General features: G+C 43.9%; 1 protein-coding gene across 1 annotated transcript; it reads left to right on the forward strand.

The window, feature by feature from the left end:
• Positions 1–1066: 1066 nt before the first annotated feature.
• Positions 1067–18957, forward strand: RILPL1 (Rab interacting lysosomal protein like 1; the record flags this gene model as incomplete). The annotated part of the gene is made up of 7 exons (XM_079543758.1): positions 1067–1369; positions 4490–4640; positions 8557–8675; positions 9406–9624; positions 12099–12271; positions 12800–12892; positions 18813–18957. The coding sequence occupies 7 exons, from the start codon at positions 1067–1069 to the stop codon at positions 18955–18957; spliced, it is 1203 nt and encodes a 400-aa protein (XP_079399884.1).
• Positions 18958–20171: the final 1214 nt, after the last annotated feature.

Below are 20171 nucleotides of genomic sequence, written 5' to 3' on the forward strand. Positions count from 1 at the left end.
GTGTTCCTTTGGCAAGAAGCTTCATGAACAACAAGCAGACATCATAGGACAGCACTGTTGTTATAAGTTAGGCAGTTGAATATCAAGCTCAGATGTCTGGACGCTTATGACCCAGATTAATGCAGATGAGTGCCTGCTGGCACTAGGATAGAAAACAATTAGAATAGAATCATTTGAGTTGAAAGGGGACCTGAAAGGCAGTCTGCTCCCACTGCTCGCAGTGCACAGGGACACCCACAACTCCATCAGTGCTCACAGCCCCATCCCCTGACCGTGGCTGTCTGCAGGGATGGGGCACCACCACCTCTCTGTGCACCCTGTGCAGTGCCTCAATGCCCTCAGCGTAAAAACTTCTTCCTTATACCCAGTTTAAATCCTCCCCTCTTGGTTTGAAACCGTTTCTCTTTGTCCCATCTCCATCTCCTTTATTACAGCCCTTTCAGATACCGAAGGGCCGTTCAGCTCACTCCGGAGCCTTCTCCTCTCCAGGCTGCACAGCCCCAGCTCTCAGCTCACCGACGAGGTGAGTTATTCCTGCAGCACGCACAGCAAGATGTGGAATTAGAACCTACAATCACTCAGGGCACATAAAAAATCCACCCAGAGCACCTCTAAGCACACTAAAAACATCCAAAAGTGCACATTCACCCCCGAAGGTAAAAATCTTGAAAATCTTAAACACCAAACCGCATCCCGCTATAGCGAGACCTGGAGCCGAGCATCCCTCCCCGGGCGCAGCACGGCACGGCGGCACAAAGCGCCCGGCGGTAGCGCGCATGCGCGGCACCTCCTCCGGCCCGCCCGGTGCGTGCTATTGGCCCCGAGCGGCGTAGCGAGGGCGGGAGGCGAAGCGGGGCGGCCGCGCCCTCCTTTCCTGCCGCCGCTCCCTTCCCGCCGCCCGGTCAAGTTGAAACCCCCGCCCCGCGAGTTGGCCGAGTCGCGCGGAGCCGCGGCCCCGCCGGGCAGCGCAGCGCCGTATCGCGAGGCCCGGCCCGGAGAGCGGCTCGCCGAGGGAAGCCGGGCGCTCCGCCGCCGCCTATGAGGGCGCCGCGGGGTCGGGAGAGCCATGGACGGCGGCGGCGGTGGAGGGCTGCCCACCGCCCTGGAGAAGAACGCGGCGGAGCTGACGGTGATGGACGTGTACGACATCGCCTCGGCCGTGGGGCAGGAGTTTGAGCGGGTGATCGACCAGCACGGCTGCGAGGCCATCGCCCGCCTGATGCCCAAGGTGGTGCGGGTGCTGGAGATCCTGGAGGTGTTGGTGAGCCGCAACCACATCAACCCCGAGATGGAGGAGCTGCGCCTGGAGCTCGATCGGCTCCGCCTGGAGAGGATGGACCGCATCGAGAAGGAGCGCAAGCACCAGAAGGTGGGGGGACGGCGCGAGGGATGGCCGTGCCGCCGTGCGGCTGTTTGTTGTTTGTTTTCTTCCTTCCCTCCTGGAAGTTTCCTTCCTCCCTCCTTTTCTCCACCCCTTCCCTGCTCGCCGCATTTCCGTCCCCTCGCTTTTCCCCGCTCCGGGACGAGGAGGCAGCGCTGCTTCCCTCCGGGTCGCTGCGGTAGTCCCCCTTTCTTGCGTAGAGCTGGGGGTGATGTTGAACCCAGGCTTCCTGGCGCTTTCGCGGCTGTTCGGTGCGATCTCAGGTCGGTGTCGGAGCTGCGGAGCGGGAGGAGCGCTCACCCAGACTGCGCTCCGTAGCCCGCTCCCACCGAGGACGTTCCCCCTATCCTGTTTCTGTCCCGGGACATCACGAGCTGCTCGGCTCACTGCGGTGGAGGTGGCAGATCCGATCTTTACATCGTTCAGATAACAGAGCAAAAGAATTGGTTCTTCCAGCAACTGACCGTGCTCAGTCACTGCTGCCTCATTCCATTCCTGCTCATACGGGGAGGAATAGGGAGGAAATAGGATTTCTGGAGGAGAGACCTCAAGTTTCAAGAGTTGGGCTCAGTTTATGTCTTTTCAAATAGTCCTCTGGGGAACTTTTGCTTAGCTCATGAAAAATCCAAGGTAATACTTGCATTATTTTGCAGAAGGAATTGTAGGAATAGGGTCTCTGAAAGGACTGGTAGAGGATCTGTACTGCCTAAAGCCCTGGTAAGACTCCAGGGTATAAAGTCTACTGGTCTAGAGAATAGACACTCACAGCATACAGCCATGCTTTTGCCCTTCTTGCACATGGCATGTGGAGGTGAGTGGGTGGGCTGTTATGCTGGTCCAGTGCTGTCTATGTAGTCAGATGTCCCCACATACTTCTGAGACCCCTGCATTGTCAGCCAGCAGGCTGACATTATCTCAGGTATTAAAAGTGCTGCCTGGTGAAATGAATACAGAACTGGGCCAGGTAGCAACGCACCCAGTATCCTTGCACAAGTTGACAGCCTGCACAGAGGCTTCTGAAGTCCATGTATGTGTTAAAAAGTTTCCTGAAACTGTCAGCTGCCAAAGGCTGCCCTTGCCAGATGTCTTCTGATCCCTGCCAACTCACATCTCTGCTCTGCCAGCGTCTGTAGTAGTCATGAGATGCCTCTGGGTGTGTTCAGACAGTCCAAATGGAACTTTGCTGGGAACTCATTGAACAAGGAAAACAAAATATGCAATGCATACAGATATGTTTGTTTTTTAAATCACGTTGATTACCAGCACACTGCATCACTGCAGACCAGTAGTGTCACATCCAGTTTATTCCCACCATAAGAAGACTCTTATGTCTCAGATACTGGTAAGTAGAAAAGGCCAGAGACTGAGAAATGTTTGTGCACAAGAAGCATCCAAAAGCCAATCCAGACATGTTTTTAGTGGTCCTTTAGCACTCAGCTTTCACGTGGGAATGCATTTTGCCTCCAAACCTGGCTGAGCATGCCTGCAGTTTCCTAAGCTGACTGGCACCCGCTGGTCCATCAACCTCCTGCCTTCTCTGTCTGATACTTCTGCTAATGAGGGCTCAGAAGCTCATTTCTGCTCCAATTCACTGGGCTCTTCAATAGCAATAAATAAGAAAGTTTGCTGAGTTAATCCTTAGTATAGCCTTTACAGTGCAGCCACATACAAACTGTGGAAGTTCAGAGAGTCTGGTGGGGTTTTTTTGTTTTGTTTTAAATCAGTATGCTTGTAACTGAAATCTGCTGTTTCATTTTTCAAACTAGGTCACCACGTTGTTCTAGCTGCAGAGTTATATGCAGCATCATTGTAAATAGTCTAGGCATTTGGCAATAGTAAGTTTCATTGCAGATTTGTATTTCTCAAGATAAAGAGTTTCGAGTAAAATTAGCAGTGATTTATGAAATATCCGTAATGAAGTCTATCAATCATGATAGACAATCTGTTGTTTATCATATTATTTGTCATGTTGTGTTTTCTGCAAAACAGCATGCAAGGAGATATTGTAAAATGACAGCAATGCCACAATAAATGCTGGAATAACATAGTATTTGGACCTGGAAGTCAATAGGAATATGATTTCCCATTATTGAAGCATACTTTCAAAGCAGAAAGCTGTCCTTTAATCTCCCAGCAGAGCTTATTTTAGCCTGGAGCTGTGCTTGGCAGGGTTGTTGTGAGTGTTTTGTTGTTAGGTAGGAGAGGGACGTGCTGGATGAATGCAAAAGCCAGCGAGTGACTCAGCTGGCTCCAGTGATTTGCGTGCAGGTTTTTTTGTTTGCAGCACATACATGAAGTGGAGCAGAGAATGTCCCTCACTGCAGAAGCATTGCTTATGGCAGATATGTTTTGAACAAGCTCTAAATGGAACAGTTTCTTCTTAAGCATTTATACTTTTTGTCCTAATTTGACCTTTGCTGGGATTGGTGACAGCTGCTGTTGACACACAGCGTTCTGACAAATGGGAGCTGTTGTTTTGGCCAGTCTTGCTGCCACTAACAGAGATGCCACTGCAGCCTTTCATATAGAACAAGTTCTGTAAGAAGCAGCACAGTTTTGCCTTGTTTATCATTTGGATTGGCAGCTCTGGGTTTGCTGCACAGTGTCACGTGCTGGTTTTACACTTGTGCTCGTAACAAAAATTTAACTGAGAGATGTTACTCCTTCCAAAAGGGTGTGCCTAGCACTGACCCCCCATTGCCCACGCTGTGATGTTTCTGGGGCATTTATAACAGCCTTTGCAGCTGCTTCCTGAGATGTGGAAGGCAGCTCTTGCTCACGTTTGGCTGTCTTGACCAACACAGCAATCCCTTTCGTCAGGTCCTCACAGTAAAATGAGGAGAATTTCCCTTTGGGTAAATCGTGTGTCAAAAATGTTTGCAGCAAGAAGTGACTCCGTGTATTATATATGTGCATAAATGGCTCATGTTGGAGCAGCACAAAGACTGAGGTTCTTCATGCTGGCATTGGAAAAGTAGATAGAAGATATTCAAGTAGTCTCATGTGATTGTTTTCTGTGAGAATCATAGAAGAATTGTAGTGGTTTGATCTGTAAATCGTTCAAAGACTCTTAGTATGCTCAACGTGTTGTCCTGGTGTATCCTTTAGGAATTAGAACTGGTGGAAGATGTCTGGAGAGGTGAAGCACAGGACCTTCTTACCCAAATTGCACAGCTGCAGGAGGAGAACAAACAGTTGATGACAAATTTGTCTCACAAAGACATTAATTTCACAGAAGAGGAATTTCAGAAGCATGAAGGTAAGTTTGATATTTCAAATTCAGCACCTGCTTTTCTTATAAAAGCAATGCTTTATCAAAATATTTTGACTAAACATTCTGGCTTTCTGGCTTTTTTTTTTTCCCATAACACAGCAGGCTTGTAGCTTTTTTTTTTCTTTTTTCCTTTTAACCTAAATAGAAAATTTCTGAACAAGTGATTACATTGGAGACTTAGGAGGCAGGAGCAGGAGGGAGAGAGAAGCCTGAGCAGCTTTGTTGGGCTGGAAGTATGTCTGAAAGTAAAGTCTAGCATCATTTTTTGGTCTGTTGCTTTTTTATCTTTAGGTAGCGTTTTGCAAACAGAATTCTTCATCCCTCCTTATGTTTGCTAACACAAACAATGATCCATTCAGCAATGTTTATTTCACACCATTGTGCACAAAAAGAAGTGCAGCTGGCAATCTATTCAGGATGTTTGTTTGTAAAGCAGAAAATCAAGATTTGTCTCAATTACATCAATTCATCATACAGAGATATTCTAAAAGACTAAATTGAGAGATTTTATTTGGTTTATTTCCCTTTAGGATTCCTTCACCCGTTCAAGACTCTTCCAGACAGTTTAGAGTAGGTGAAGAGATGTATGAACCAGGGAGCGGGTGAACCCTAAGGAGCTGAAACAACTGATTAATTCATGAGCAACTTCTTTCTTGAGGCAGAATGAATTTTGAGACAAAAGGTTCTGACTGGCAACTGCAGGTAGATTCCACTGCAGTGGCTGAAACAATTGCCATCCTCAGCTCTTACCCAGCTCAACAAGCAGCTCTTTGCTAAGAGTGAGGGCAAAGGAGCAGATGTCTATTTGCTTTCCCAATTCATAGCATGTGATTTGAGCCTGCTGGCTATGAAGTCCATTTCATGATACTTTGCTAGGAGTTTAAGCTGAGGAGTTGAAAAAAATGACTGTTTAGCTTTGAGGATGAAGCAGCCTTGAGGTGGGCCGCTGAGAATGGTGACAGCAGCAAAAGCTGGCTGTGATTAGATGAGTTAGCCTGGGAAGGGATGGCTCTCTGAACTATTTGTGCATGAGCAGGACTCTGGCACGCTGCTTCAAGCCACAGCTTCACTTTCACATTGGGTTCTGACTGTCAGTGAAGTTGCAGCTCCCTCAGAAGGCTCGTGTCACATCTAGCATGCAGAGTCACTGGCCAGCCTGAAAACCAGACCACCCAGCTGAGCCATGTGGTCCAATAAAGCACAAGGAACAGCTGGATATCCTTTTCAGACACTGGAGGGTTGGGCTTAAATTGCAGCTCACTGTTGGTGGGTGAAACTGTCTGACACTGCTAAGTTACCCCCATTTTCCACTCAGGAGCTGACTACAAAGAATTAAATTTAAATTATAAAACCGTGAAATTAATTAATTTTTTTTAATTTTATTTTACTTTTTCAATAAAAATTATTATCTTTCTGAAACAAATGCAGCTCTTTCAGCTTAGTCTGTTTATGTCCTAAAAGTAGCTCCATGTCAGCCCACAAACTCCATGTAACGTGTCAGAAAGGCAGTTATGAGTCACAGGCCGTGAAGGCTGACGTTGTTATAAAGAACCATCTTCCCCTTTGTCTTCTCACCTATTTTTCCACTGGGTATCTAGCTCACTGGAGCTCATGTGCTTGTATTTAAATATAGCCATACTCTTTACATTCAGCTAGCCAAGCAAATGCCACACATGCTTTTCATGTTATTTTTACTGTGTCTACGCAAGTATAATAACAAACAAATCCATTCCAGAGATGACATTCTGGGGTCACTGATATTTACTGGCTGAAATGGTCAACTTAAGTGAAGTCACATTAATTTACAGCAAACTGAGCTTGTTGTTAGGACCTGTTATATCAAACTCAATTGCTTTCCATTTAGGAAATTATGTCATTAATGAGCAGGTTTGTCTCAAATTACTTATTTGGACAGTGTCAGAAAGCAGTCATGTTGCTTTTTTTCTCCTCTTTGTCATTCGATCTGGTGCATATAGGCTCTACATAGGCTGGTTTTCAAGTGAAATGCTTTGTTAGCTAGATTAACTTTGACCAGGCTCCAATCTTCATATCTCAGCATGATTTGGTGCTGTGATCATGTCTCCCCTTAGCTGCTAACTCTCCCAGGATTAGCAATTGGCTGCTTACTCACCATGCAGTTAGTAAAAGGAATTGTTCTTAGCTCAGGCAGCAGAAGCCAGTGATTTAGGTGTGCTAAGGCTTTGAGATTCAATCCTTGCCAATTAATAGTCACATTGTAGTGCACAGAGCCTCACTTCAGCTTAATGAAGATGTTTATGAGGGAGATCAGCACCATCGCACCTAAGGTCTCTGAACAGAACGTGCACGTGCTCTGAAAACTAGAGCAGAGCAGCATTCATAGAAAAGGGCACATGTGGCAGAATACAAAATAAACAGGAGGGTTAAAGATAAATTTGCAGCATCCATTAATGCTACTCCTCCCTGAACTCAAACAGAGCACTTATGTGAACATGCTGACTGATCACACTCTCCTAGCAAAATGCCACAAGCGAACTTGACCCATGTGTCAAACTGGACAAGCAGGCTGCTGTTTCTCTGCTGGGAGAGGAGGTGCTCTCTCAGACTTGGCCATGGTAATACAGACAAGCAGCAGGATGCCAAGAGTCATGTACACCTCCTGTGCTTGGCTGCAGAGGAGCCTACCGTTCCCTTTCCAAAGTGAAGGCAAATTTTTATTGTGAGTCTTTAGGAAGTAGTAGTGCCACGACCTCTGACCAGTGTTTTGGTCTGCTATAATGGATGTTGTATAAATACATCAGTAAACAGTTTCCTAAGTATAAACACGAAGGATGTTCTTTTTTGCCTTTTCTCTTTTTTTTCCTTAATGTTTTTCTTTCTTTACTCCCTGGAACAATGCTGTGATCACAGCAATTAACAGGAAGCTGTGAATTCATAGGATGTGTCTAGGGAAGCCAGCTGGGTGTGCCATTTAAGATCTTGCAGATATTAGACTTGGAGTCATTTAGAGATGATTACGTTCAGGGCACTTAGTGATTTCCCTCCCCGCTTCCCCAGTGCTGGAGAAAATGGAAGGCAATGTGATGTTTCACAAACACTTCCCACCTTTCCTTTCCCCTCCTCCTGAAATAAAAAGGATTATGTAGTAAGCAGTGCACACAATTAAGTCTTTGATGCTCACCAGATGTTAGAGAGAAAAGTGAGCATAGTGGGAGGAAAAGCAGTTAGCACCAAAATGGTTCTTTATCCTTTAAATAGCACCTGCTATCTAAAGATCTCAAAGCATTACACAAATACTAATGAATATAGCTGCACTCACTGTTCCTGGCTCTTACTGGGGTAAAACTGCTGGTCTGAAGCCTTGTTGCAGCCCCTCTGTACCTCATGGCAGTTTAGGAGTTTTGTGTTTGTTTGTAAATGCAGCTGATTTTTTAGACTCAGCCCTGAGACTGCCTGCAGAAGAGTGGATTCAGGAACCTTTTTGTAGATGCAGTGGTTCAAGAACTGCAAGGAAACGAGAGCAAGTTGTGGGAAGGAACCAGTGCTCAATTGCACTGGCTGGTGTGAGGGTCCTTGTCTGGCGCTGGTTTTTCGGCTTCAGCACAGCTCCATCCAGCTGTTACCAAGTTTCTACTATCTTGTCTGGTGTCGCTGTGAATAGGGGAATAAATCAGAGGTTTGGGGATCCGTCCAAGATCAGAGATGTGTCAAAGCAGGGCATAGGCTGCCTGCACTCCAGACCTTGGTTTTGAGAGATCACAGATCTTTGAGAAGAGCAAGTAGCAGTGCGTATCAGTGTCCCTAGTGGGTGTGAGCCATTATCACAGTGAGGAATTAGAAGTATCATGGCCCTGTTAGCGTTCTTGGTCTCAGCAGCTCCTACTTGTCCTTAGTTTGTTTTCTCTGTTCTTTTTTTAACCAGGAATGTCAGAGAGAGAACGGCAAGTCATGAAGAAGCTGAAGGAAGTTGTAGATAAACAGAGGGATGAAATCAGAGCAAAGGACCGGGAACTTGGACTTAAAAATGAGGATGTAGAGGCTGTAAGTGGCTCTTGCTCTTCCTGTTTCCCTTCTTTCTCGCCCATGTTTCTATAGCCTTCTTTCACATATAATATCAAATTTGTAAGCAGTGCCAGATATCAGTCTGGTAACTGAAGAGTGCAGCGTAACTGGAGCGTCCAAAATGATCAGGCAGTCAGGCGGGCATGCGGCCCCTGCTGCATTTGGATTCAGTTGCATTTAGTCTTAAGCAAGTCACAAACTCCACTGTGACCTTGGGAATCAGTTGATGACTTACATCCGTCTGTGTTACAGCCACCTCACATGTATTTTGCTTCCCATCCTCACCCAAGGGATCGAAGCAAAGTAGTTACAAATTGAAGAGTAAGAACTTCTCTGTCTTATCTTCCTCTCCTCTGCTCTGGGTTAAGATATTATTCAGAATCCTGGAAACCACCCTGTCCTTGAACTTTGGTTTTACAAAGTAAAATATTGGAAAAGATGAATTTGTTTTTAGCTGGAGAATTCCCTGTGCTTGGGGGAAAGTACCTGATTTTACTCTGGAAGCCAATTAAAGACTTTTTAGTCTAATTTTTAGACTGCAACTGTGGTAGGAAATTAGATATTAAAAAAACTGCCTGGGGAGTGAGGAGAGTTTTCCAGATTAAATTTAATAGGAACCCGCTACTTGTTCTTTAATGTAGTGTTTGGGATTTGATCACCATGGGTGATGGCTGAATGGATGTTGACAAACTGCATCAATGTCTTACAGCTTCAGCAGCAACAGAACAGGTTAATGAAAATTAACCATGACCTGCGGCACCGCATCACAGTTGTCGAGGCTCAGGGAAAGGCACTGATTGAGCAGAAGGTGGAGTTGGAAGCATATCTGCAAACCAAGGAGCAGGAGATGGGCACCCTGCGAGCAGAGCTGGGGAAACTGAGGGAAAAACTGCAGGGTGAGGATAGCCAAAATGGGGAGGAGATACAGGTAAGAGGCATTTTAAATAACTTTTTAAAAGCGATCTTTTACAGAACCTCAGTCTCCATACCAAGCACCTCCTGTTTGGGGAAGTGAGATTGACATGAATCAGAGGCAGAGATGGGGCTCAAGGACAGCATGGTTTTATTCAGGTGTGGCACAGAGGTCAGCGTCACTCACTGCGCTGTCACAGGAAAGGCCCTGAGTGGATGACAACCCAATGGAACAGAACCCTCCTTCCTAATGCACAGAACCAGTTGTGCAAAAGGCAGAGTGGCAGGACAGGTTAGCACTAGGACGTCTGCATTAGAGGACAGCTCTCCCCTGAGACTTGGTGTCACATCGCACTTTCTAGGGAGTGTAATCTTTTGGTCATGCACTAGACTGCAGAACTCTCCAGATAGCAGAACAAATCATTGCTTACTATGGCATTCTACTAAAAGCATTGTAAGGGAGTCCAAAATCTCTGGAGTACCAGCTGTTAGTTTGTACTCAAAGCAGATTGTTTTGGTAGTGCTGTGTCAGTACATTTGGGTTTATTTTATTTGCTCAGATCAGCCCCTTCCCCTAAAGGAAAACAAACTGATCTTCTAGCAGTCTGGATTTTTGAAAAGATGAACAGCTGACAGGTAGCTTAAGCCTTGTTGAGTATGTATGCAAATCTGCAAGTCCTAGTGGGTCCTGAAGGTGCAATGCACTGCGATAGCAGAGGCACAGTACCTCTGTACCACAGTATGAACTACAGTAGAAAGGGAATTGTAGCAGAAGTCCCAGAGGGAGAGCAGAACTCTGCAGTCAGATCGTACCTGAGGGCAGAATGCCAGCATGCAGTGCAATGTGCCTGCTTTGCCTGAAATCCCTGCTTTATTTCACATTCTTGAAGTACTACCTACCATTTTCAGGCTTTTGTGCATGTTACACTACTTCTGTCTTTCTCAAGTGAAAGTGCTGTGTTTCCCTTTCCTAATGCTGCCTTTAGAAGAGCACAAAGTAGGATAAGGAGTCTTATGATATGAAAGAATTTGGAGGAGCACTGAGGCATGGTGCTGTTTGGCTCTCTGTGTTGATAAGAGCTCCAGTACTGAGCCATGTAAGAAGCACAGCAGCACTGTATGTGCCTGAGAGACTGCAGCTGAGAGCATAACATTTAATTCACTTGTAATGGGAGAGAATGTACATCAGAAAGCAGAGGCAGAAGCTGATGGGGTAACCTGGTACCCCAGGAAGGCAACAGCGACTCAACATGTCACTGCTGAATTGGGCAAGCACTGTATTAATAATGACAAGGATGACTTCATTGGTTTTAATTCAGCCAGGACACCCAGCTTTGTAAACAGGGCTGCAGAGCACAGGCCTAAAGCCAGAATGTGTGAAAGTGTCTTCAGTCTTTGGAGAGAAAGGATGCATTCTTTACCTCTCTCTGTTCCATGGCAATGGTGCCACTTCTAATTAGAGTCGTTGTCCACTTTCTCTGCCAGGGTGATAGTTAGACAGGAATTGTAGTGGTAAGCAGAAAGCTAGAATAGCTGCATGCTCTGGAGTGGATGTTGCTTCTTGGCTTTGGTCAAGTACATTTGCATTGGCCACAGGCTGCTCAGTCTTTGATTTTAGCAAAATACAGCAAAAAAAAAAAAGATTATTTGTGTGGGACAAATATACAATCAAAAGAAGAGGCATCAACTCAGATTCTAATCTAGAAGTATGAAGAAGAAGTGAATACTTTAGGTAAGCTCCTCAAACTCTCATTAGGGTGCATCTATCTTTATCTAGTACAGTCTGTGTAAATAAATGCATTTGGATTAAGGGGGGAATCAAACAAATGGAAAAATGAGCATTGCTCTGCTGTTTTGTCTCTGTGTTTCTTCAAACTTGTAAATCCTGGTGCTAATATCAATCCTGTTTTTTTAAACAAAGGCATTAGGGTGACAGAAACTTAAATCTCTGCTTCATATATTCACATCCAGAGACACTTTCTCTTTGTGGGAAAAACTGGAAGGAACTGTCAGGATTTTTGCTATGCTATTTTTTCAGTGTTTACATAAAGGCTGGTGTTTGATACACCTTATTTGTTGAAAGTATTAATTCCTTAAATGGACTTGTTTATCAGAAATTAGACCATACATTTTCAGAGGACTTTCAAGCAGTCTGCATTCCACGGGAATTTCTTACCTCCTGTGTGGTGGCTCAGGTTGGACCCAGTGTTTAGGCTGGTAGAAGCAATCAGGGCATGTTTTTGTGTTCCCACTGTGTGTGTCGTCGGTCCGTCTGAGCACAAGAAAGAACAAAGTGATCACTGAGCTGTTCCTGCTGACAGTCTTCAGCATGAATTCCTCCTACATTTTTTTCCTCTTAAAACTGCTGTTCCTCTTGAAAGTGTATTTAATAGTGCTAAAAAGAAAGAAGGGTAATAGGCTGATAAATACTTTCAACTTCTCAGAAATGTGTTCACACAATGAATTCAAAGCCTGTCTTACACTTCCTAGACAGAGCCAAACAATGATGACTGCCTCTCGGAGTCAGAAAAGATGGCAATGGACTTAAAAGATCCGAATCGTCCAAGATTCACCTTGCAGGAGCTCCGAGACGTCCTTCATGAGAGGAATGAATTGAAATCTAAAGTGTTTTTACTTCAAGAAGAGCTTTTATATTACAAAAGGTAAGTTAGATTTCCTCTCCCATTGCATGCTACACACAGAGGAGCTGTAGAGCAGCTCTAGGAGACAGCAGATGTGCTCCTGAATGCTCTCAGCAGGCAAAGGCTGAAAGTAGATACTGAAAGCATAAGGGCTTTAGTTACTTTAGTTTATAACTGTTTTCTCAATGCTGGGAAAAACTGTGTCCTTCTCAACTCCCAGATTCTCCCCCAGTTTTGGAAGAATTACAGGATTTAATAAATGTTAGCTGAAAAAAATAAGGATAAGACTGGGACTAAAATTGAGATTGTAGAATTTTTATTCATTGTCTTCTTATGCTTTTCTTGTCACAATGGAAAGAAAGTACTGAAAAGAGGCCCAGTTTTAAGTGCTGTTTCTTAGTTGACAGAAATTTCCCCCATTTAATTTAATAAGCTTGGAAGAGATCTTTTACCTTTCTTCATAAATAGTACTGCTTTAGATTGACTGTTAGAACTTAAAGCTTCCATGACTTGAGAGGACAACATTAATTATCTTTTCATTCTTTCAAGTGAGGAAACAGAAGAAGAAACTAGACCCCCTCAACCTACACCCATAATTCAGTCAAAACCCTCAACTCAGCCTGAGTCTGGAATCAAACGACTGTAAGTAGCATATTTTCTAAGGATCCTGGAGATAGTCTACAAAAGCAAAACATTTCCTTTGGGTAGGGCAGTTTTTGAAGGAATTCAAAATTAAGGTAGCCACATCCCTATTGTATATGGGACAGATGTTGAGTGGCTGTGTTTTCTCCAGAAAGGAATGTTGGAGCTTTGTTTAAGTTCAAGTCCCAGTTCCTTAACGCACAGTCCCTAAGGTGGTGGAATGTCACAGGCAAACCACTGGGCCCCAGCTCGTGTTTGGAAGACATGTGGAAAGCATTGTTCACAAGTAAAACCAACTGCAGACCTTCAGCATTTGGGTGTGGAGAGTCAGCTTTCCCCGTGACCTTGCTGTGCCTGTTTCCTTGTTGATCTAAGCCTTTAGATTCTGACAAGCACTTATATAGCACAAAAACTTTTTGTTTGCTGTACTGCCTGGTGAGAGAGGGTGCCAGCTTTTTTGGCTATGAAGAATCACACCCTCTTCTTATGAAGTATTTAATGGTGCTGTCCAAAAGCTAAGTTTACTGTCAGTTGTACTAGTTACAACTTGGTTATAAAGTCAGTGTAAGCCAAACCATTTGTCTGTCAAAATTCTTTCCTTCCATGTTTTTTTTTTCCAAACTAAGCCTTTGGAGTTGTTACGATACTGGAAGCTTAACTTTTTTAACTGCATAGATTATTTTATTTGTTTGCCCATAAAAAGCTCCTCCATCCCCACGTCCAGAAACTCCAGACCTTGTTTTGTCGCAGCAGCAGCCCTGTGAGAGTTTCCTGGGGGATCTGGGCTGATCCAAAACACCATAAAGTCAGGAGGGCACTTGTGATTATTTTCAGAAGTCTTCAGCTTCCCTCTCTGCTGCTTTGTTTGCTGAAGAACCCTTGCTCTGGGACTTAAGTTTTCATTCTGCACCTGCAGTAATACTTCATCTCACAGGATCTGTCTCCGTTGTAATTCTTCTCCTTTCCTTTAAATTCTTTTAGTGCTTTTTTAGGAGGTTTTGTAAGTCAGAGCACGTGCTCTCCAGGTGTTAGCCTTGACTCTACCTTCTGCATGCACACATAAGCCATGCAGGGAGCCATGACAGGAGGCATAGAAGTGTTTTCACCAAGTTACCTTGATGATTTCTTCCCCTCAGTTAGTTTATCAGTGAATACCTGCTGAGCATCATACTAATCATTCAATCAGTGCACATTTTCAGACACTTATCTTCCTGTTGCTCAGATTCTGTGTTAAATATATTTAAGTGAAAACTCACACAATAAAAAGTAAAAGCTTGTTGTGTTGGCCCCTGTCAGAAAAGGCAACAATCCTGTTCTTTCTGCTCGCTCTTCACTTAACTCTCACGTTAAATAAGGGAAGATAAAGCCACTGAGCTACTTAACTAATCCAAACGGTGGTAATTGTGTTCAGATTTGTCTCATTCTTACAGCCTGTCTGGATGGGATCTGTCGGGTTTATTTTCTTTGCCCCAACTTCCCTGTGTTTGTCATCAACACCGTACTTGTGGATGGGTTACTTCTACAACCTAGACAGTTCTAGAGTGGCTGACAAGGGGCAGCCGTGACCTTTGAAAAGTCAAGAGATTTCACTGCTGGGAAAAGCAAGGAACCCATATGTGGCATCTGCTCTGTTCTATTACTACACCTCCACATACTCTTCTGGCCTTCTTGTCACAGGCAGAACGCTGCACCTCACCTGTGACTGTGTAGGTAACACACTGACACACAAAGTCTACATACTTAATGACATGAGCAAAACTTGTGCCTCTGCTGTCTGTGTTCAGAGTACTTTTATGAATGAAAGTAGGGTTGCTTTGCCTTCTGTTTCAGGCTTTTCCTCCTGACCAAACAAAAAGCTGAGTACAAAAACATCTTGAGACTGATACTGCAGTCCCAAGAGAAGTTTCACTCTTGCTTGTATGATGTGCCCCTTTTTTTCTCTCCCATCTCAAGGAATGAGATGTGTCCCATGCCATCTGAGATGTTTCTGTGCAGCACTCACATAAAGAAAACAGAAGTTAGAGTACTCAGTATTTTTTTGTTCCCGGTATCTGCAGGTTTGGCGCAAGCTCTGACTGCGTTCTGATCTTGCACTCATTTGTTTCTACATCTGTCTGCCACATTATATGTCAGAGTTTTGCTGAAATAACGTAACCAGGTTTACTGAGGAGGAAGAGTACAAGGATTAGAAATGCGCCCTGTGTTTTGAGCAGAAAATGCCCTATTGTTTTTACTTCAAGGATACGGGCTTGTTTGTCACTGACGTAATGCCTGAAGCAGCCATAAGTTCCCTTGCTATTCTTGCAGTCTACAAAAGCTGATGTGTCTGTCTGGTTGCTGCAGCTGAGTGTGTCACAGTGCTTAAAAGCAGACGTTCTAGCTACTGCAAAGGATAGAACAATGTTTACTTGTATGTTTTCATTTTGAATTTAAAATTAGCAGTTAAGAGTGGCTGTGTTGGGGAGAGCTGCATTTGGTCACACGTGAAATGCCTTTCCTGATTTCTACTTAATCTTTAACTGACATTAGTCCACAGTTCAAAAAAATATTTGGCACAAGGGAGAACCTCTGAGGAGAATCCTTAGAAAAACAGAGGGTGTTCCAGGTATGGATGAAGGTTTGTTGGCAGGCTTGTGTGGGGCTGGCTGGGCACTGAGCTCCCAGCCAGCTTGCTCTCTCAGGCTCTAAATTGCATGAATTGTACAATGCCTAGTAGAAGTGCTGAACTGTTACAAAGAAGTGGTCTTGCTGCTGGCCAGCTAGGAAATACTTCTGCTAGAGTAGTTGCAAGGTTTCAGACAAATATTTAGCTGCCTGCAGTTAGCATCTTTTTGCATGTGAAGCAAAGCAGGTTCTTGTGGAGCAGATATGCAGGCCCTTTAACCAAGTAGCTTGCTTAGGAGGTTATTTTAAGATTTCAAATGTGATGTTGGTTTTTAACTTAAAACTATCAGCCATAACATTTGTAGAGTCTTTATGTGCAGTGCTGGTCCTGTCTAACCCTGTTTTCTGTGCAAGTAGCCAGTAGTCACAGCACTGTCCTGTTTTGTATTTCTTAACTTATACCTTCATCCTTCATTTCATTATGTGTGTGCCTGTTTGTTTCTTGGGAAGAAAAACGTGCACTCTGCTCTGCATTGCTAGAGGTGGTAATACCTTGAGAAATCCAACCCAGATGTTTCACAACAGAAAAGTGGTATCTTTTAGAAATTCAAAAGCAATTAAATCTGTTTCAATGACTTCATCTTCTAAATAAGAGGTTTTCACTGAGGAGAGCTGTCTTGGGTGATGCAGATCCACCTCTCCCTGTAATACGTCGTGTGTGATAATTCAGAGTAACCCCGTGTATTATGTTTGTGTCTTTTCTTTTTAATGGAATGCTTTTTCTTTCCCTTGCTCCAGTCTTACCTCTTCTGTGTCTGTACTTTCCTGACCAGGATCTTTACAGCCATAATGCCCATGGTAGCAGCTGGATTGATTCCAGATGATCCCACATTGCAGCCAATAAGAAGACTTGTGTCCCTTGTAGGATTTATTTTTTGTTAATGTTTGGTACCGTGTTTTCCTTCTGCATGGCCCTGTTAACATGGACTGCTGGTTGCATTCTCATCGGCTGCCTGTGGGATCACAGAAGCACAAAGTGCCCATCAGAATGACCAGTCAGTGCACCACCTGCCATAGTCCTCCGTGCTCATCCTCGAGTACTGACATTTTCTCACCTTTTGCCTTACTGTTACCATGCTAAGCCAATCATTACTCACCAGAAAACTGTAACAACATGCAATTTTAACCCGAATCTCTGAATTTTACTTAGCTTACTAAGACAGCTTATTGATAATTCACACCAATGCTTTTAAAAGAACCCAAATCATTCTAATTACTTGTTACGAGTCAGTTAGATTCACAGAACATAACGGTTGAATCTCTACATTAATTTCCAGTGTTAATAATAGACTGTTGCTTCCATGTCTTTCTATCTATGTGCTGTGGATTTTGTCTCTAATTATGTATTTTGGGAATAGAGTGTGCACTCTCAGTAACCAATTCTGATGCCCTATTCTTGACTCTTGCTGGAGGAGATGCTGGTAACTGTTAAAGCAAATTCTCTTTGCATTGGAACTGCTGCTTTGGAGGTCTTTATATCTACAGCAGCAACACAGTATTTACATTTCTTTCTTCTCCATAAATATGCTTTTTTGAAACATTCTCCATAAAAAATTCTAGGCGTAAGAACAGTTTTCACTGTTTCAGAAGGAATTAAAAATAGGCCAATCCTGCCTGGTGTCAAGATTTTACGAACGCTGTTTTCTCTTACTTAATTTCATGATAAAAAGTGGAGAAAAACAATACTGAACAGTTTCATTGGAAACTTACTACATAAATAGAGGTACTAAGGTACTAAGCCTGATTGTGCCCAGCAGAAAGCCTCAGTGACTGGACACTTCTCAGCTGAATTGACTCTGGCCCTGAAAAGAAATACCATCCATGTGTGAATTTATGGGCTGCTGTGATGAGGGTGGTAAAAAAAACAAAAGAGACTAATTAAGTGCAGAAAGACTGATTTCCCTATGAAGTCTGCACACTTGAAGCCAGGAAATGCAAAAGTTCAGGTCCTGCTAGCTACCTTACATTGCCCTTGTGCAACCTTTTACAGCCTTCAGGTCAAGTTACCATGTTAGTAATGTTAGTAATTACCAATATGCTTAGCTGTGTGTACAGTTGGATGTTGTTGGGTTTTTTCACTTCATGAAAGCTGCCTTAAACATTGTCTGACACTCACGTGCAGCCCCCTGTGTGCCTGGGGACACTGAAGGCAGAACTCCCTGCTCTGCACAAGGCAGTGTGGAAGGTTGGGATCCTGGTACTGAGAGGAGACTGAAGGGTGTGTGGGTGGAGAAGTTTGGATAGAGGGTCAGGTTTATGCCCTGACGAATATCCCACCTTCTGTCAAAGCTGAGTTTATCTTTACACAGAAGCATTCAGCAGTTCTCTTGGTACTGTGCAAGCAAACCGGTATTTACCACAGAGAGTGCAGTATTAAAACCAAAAGGGTGTGAGGCCCATTCAAACCTTTGGTGTGTGGAACCAAAACTTTTGCATTTCTCAGCAGACCTAAGCACAGTGCGAACAGCTCTTCTACTGAACTCGTTACAAGATTTGAATTTGCTTAATCAAGTTACTCCATGCTATACAAAAATGATACTAAGGATTTTTTCCAACTGTACTGTTTAGCTGTGTTGTAAGCTGGCAATTTGTTGTTGTATTAAATGGCTGTTGGTTCACGTGTGTCATCATCTTACAGCACCCAAGCCGTGTGACAGGAAGTGACGTGCACACTCATGTGCGTTTGCTTAGAGCCTCCATCCTGCACACTCTTGTGCACCTGAGTGCAGTTATTCATTTACATTTGCAGCAGTTGAGTCTATGCAACAAAATGCGCTCACCTGGAAAAAAGTGTGGAGGCTTATTTTCTTATCTTATGAATTTCTCTGCTGGCACCACTAAGAATATCCTCTATTTCTGCTTTATAATAAATTATACAGATTTAACACTAAAGATACCACTTTACTTATGCTAAGAAACTAACCTCTATTTTGTGGCTTCTGTATTTTGGGGCTGGGGGAGGAGGAACATACATCTAAACTGATAACTGCACTTGTAGAGTCAACAGCATTTAGAGCTTATCTGAAGCTTCCATAGCAAAACTGCTTGAGATTTTGCAATGACTTCATCTCTAATAACATTTTGACATGCACTCCCATCAGGCTTCACCGCCTTGGTTTTTGTGGATGCCAACAGATTTTTTTGCTCTGTGTTTTGTTGTGCTGTGTGCTGTGGTGGGCGTGGAGGTATTTTCAAGATGGTAAACAGTATTCTTTCTTTTCCCTCCTCTCCCTCCTTCCTCCTTCCTACTCGGAAGGTTTAGTTTCTTCTCTCGTGATAAGAAACGTATGCAGGCATCACAGAAAAACGTCCATTTCCAGGATACTTTTCGTGAATGGTCAAATTCAAATAAAGATGACACCTACACAGAGCAAGGACAAGAAGCCCTGCAACACCTGTGACTAAAAGCCTGAGCTTCCTGCAGAACATCTCAACAGTGTAGTAACAAGAAGCTTCTGTGAACAGATCTGGCAGTTCATGGTCTTTATTTGCCTTGCACACTGCAGTGGTTGTGTTCCAGATGAACTCCTCAAAAGGGATCACTCACTGTTTACTTGGTGACTGCTGAAAACGGCATCCAAGCTTTGTAGGAGCAGTTGATACCCGGGGACATTGAAGCTTCTAGATGACTTGTTTTGTGCTGAATAACAAGTCTATGGTCTTGTTTGTGCATTAACTACAGTAACACAAGCTTATCTAAACCAAAAAAAAAAGACCTGTGCCATTATTAGAAGTTTGTTTGCGGTGTACAATATCTATTGGCAAAGACTCTGTCACCTTATTTGTTAAAACTTTTGGTTGTTTGCTTTTTTGTAACTTGGTAAGAATTTTTTCAAGAGGGATACCACAGCTGGCCGCTCTCCCTGCAGATTGTAGCACTGCTGTGTCCTGTCCAGTTCACTCCTGCATTTTGCAGAGTAACCCCTTGGAAATCCACCTGATAGAAAGTGACAAACTGGAGTAGCCTCAAGAGGGATAAGGAGTGTACATTTCCCTTGATGCTTACAGTGCCTAAAGCATGAAGAAACCCACATGTGAGGTGAGCGTGCCTTGCTTTTTGCCATGAGTTCTGCAGCAGTAATGGAAAAAGAATTGCTTACCAGGAAGAATTCTAACACTTGAATTTTTTCTTTCTTACCAGAGACTTTCCCCTAGAGTAGCAGACAGCTGCCATTAAGGAGTTAGGTCCCCTTCCCATAGGCAGGTTTTGATTTAAGTCACACTCCACTTTTCTGTCTAGGTAAGACTGCCTAACTTCAGAGTAAAAGACATCCTCAGCTGACATGAGCTATCTTAACTGACTCTGAGATGACCCCAGCTCAAAATGTTTTCTTTTTTCTGACTACCCTAAACATTACTTAGGCTGGCAGAGATGTGTTCTGTATGTGCAGGTTGCTCCGCTGGCACTGACTGATGTGTGGGCAGCCAGCAAGCAGAGGAGCTTAACTCTTAACTCACCATCAAAAGCCCAGCACGTGAATGCATCTGAACTGGCAGGAGGTGGGGTCTACATCTGCTTTGCAATTAATCATGCGAGACCCTTGGGGCTGACCAAGGTCATGCTTGCCTAAACCAGAACACTAAAGCCCCACACAGCATAATTACTACGTGTGCA

Source organism: Tetrao urogallus (genome assembly GCF_951394365.1).
Source record: "Tetrao urogallus genome assembly, chromosome: 17".
Taxonomy (NCBI): Eukaryota; Metazoa; Chordata; class Aves; order Galliformes; family Phasianidae; genus Tetrao; species Tetrao urogallus.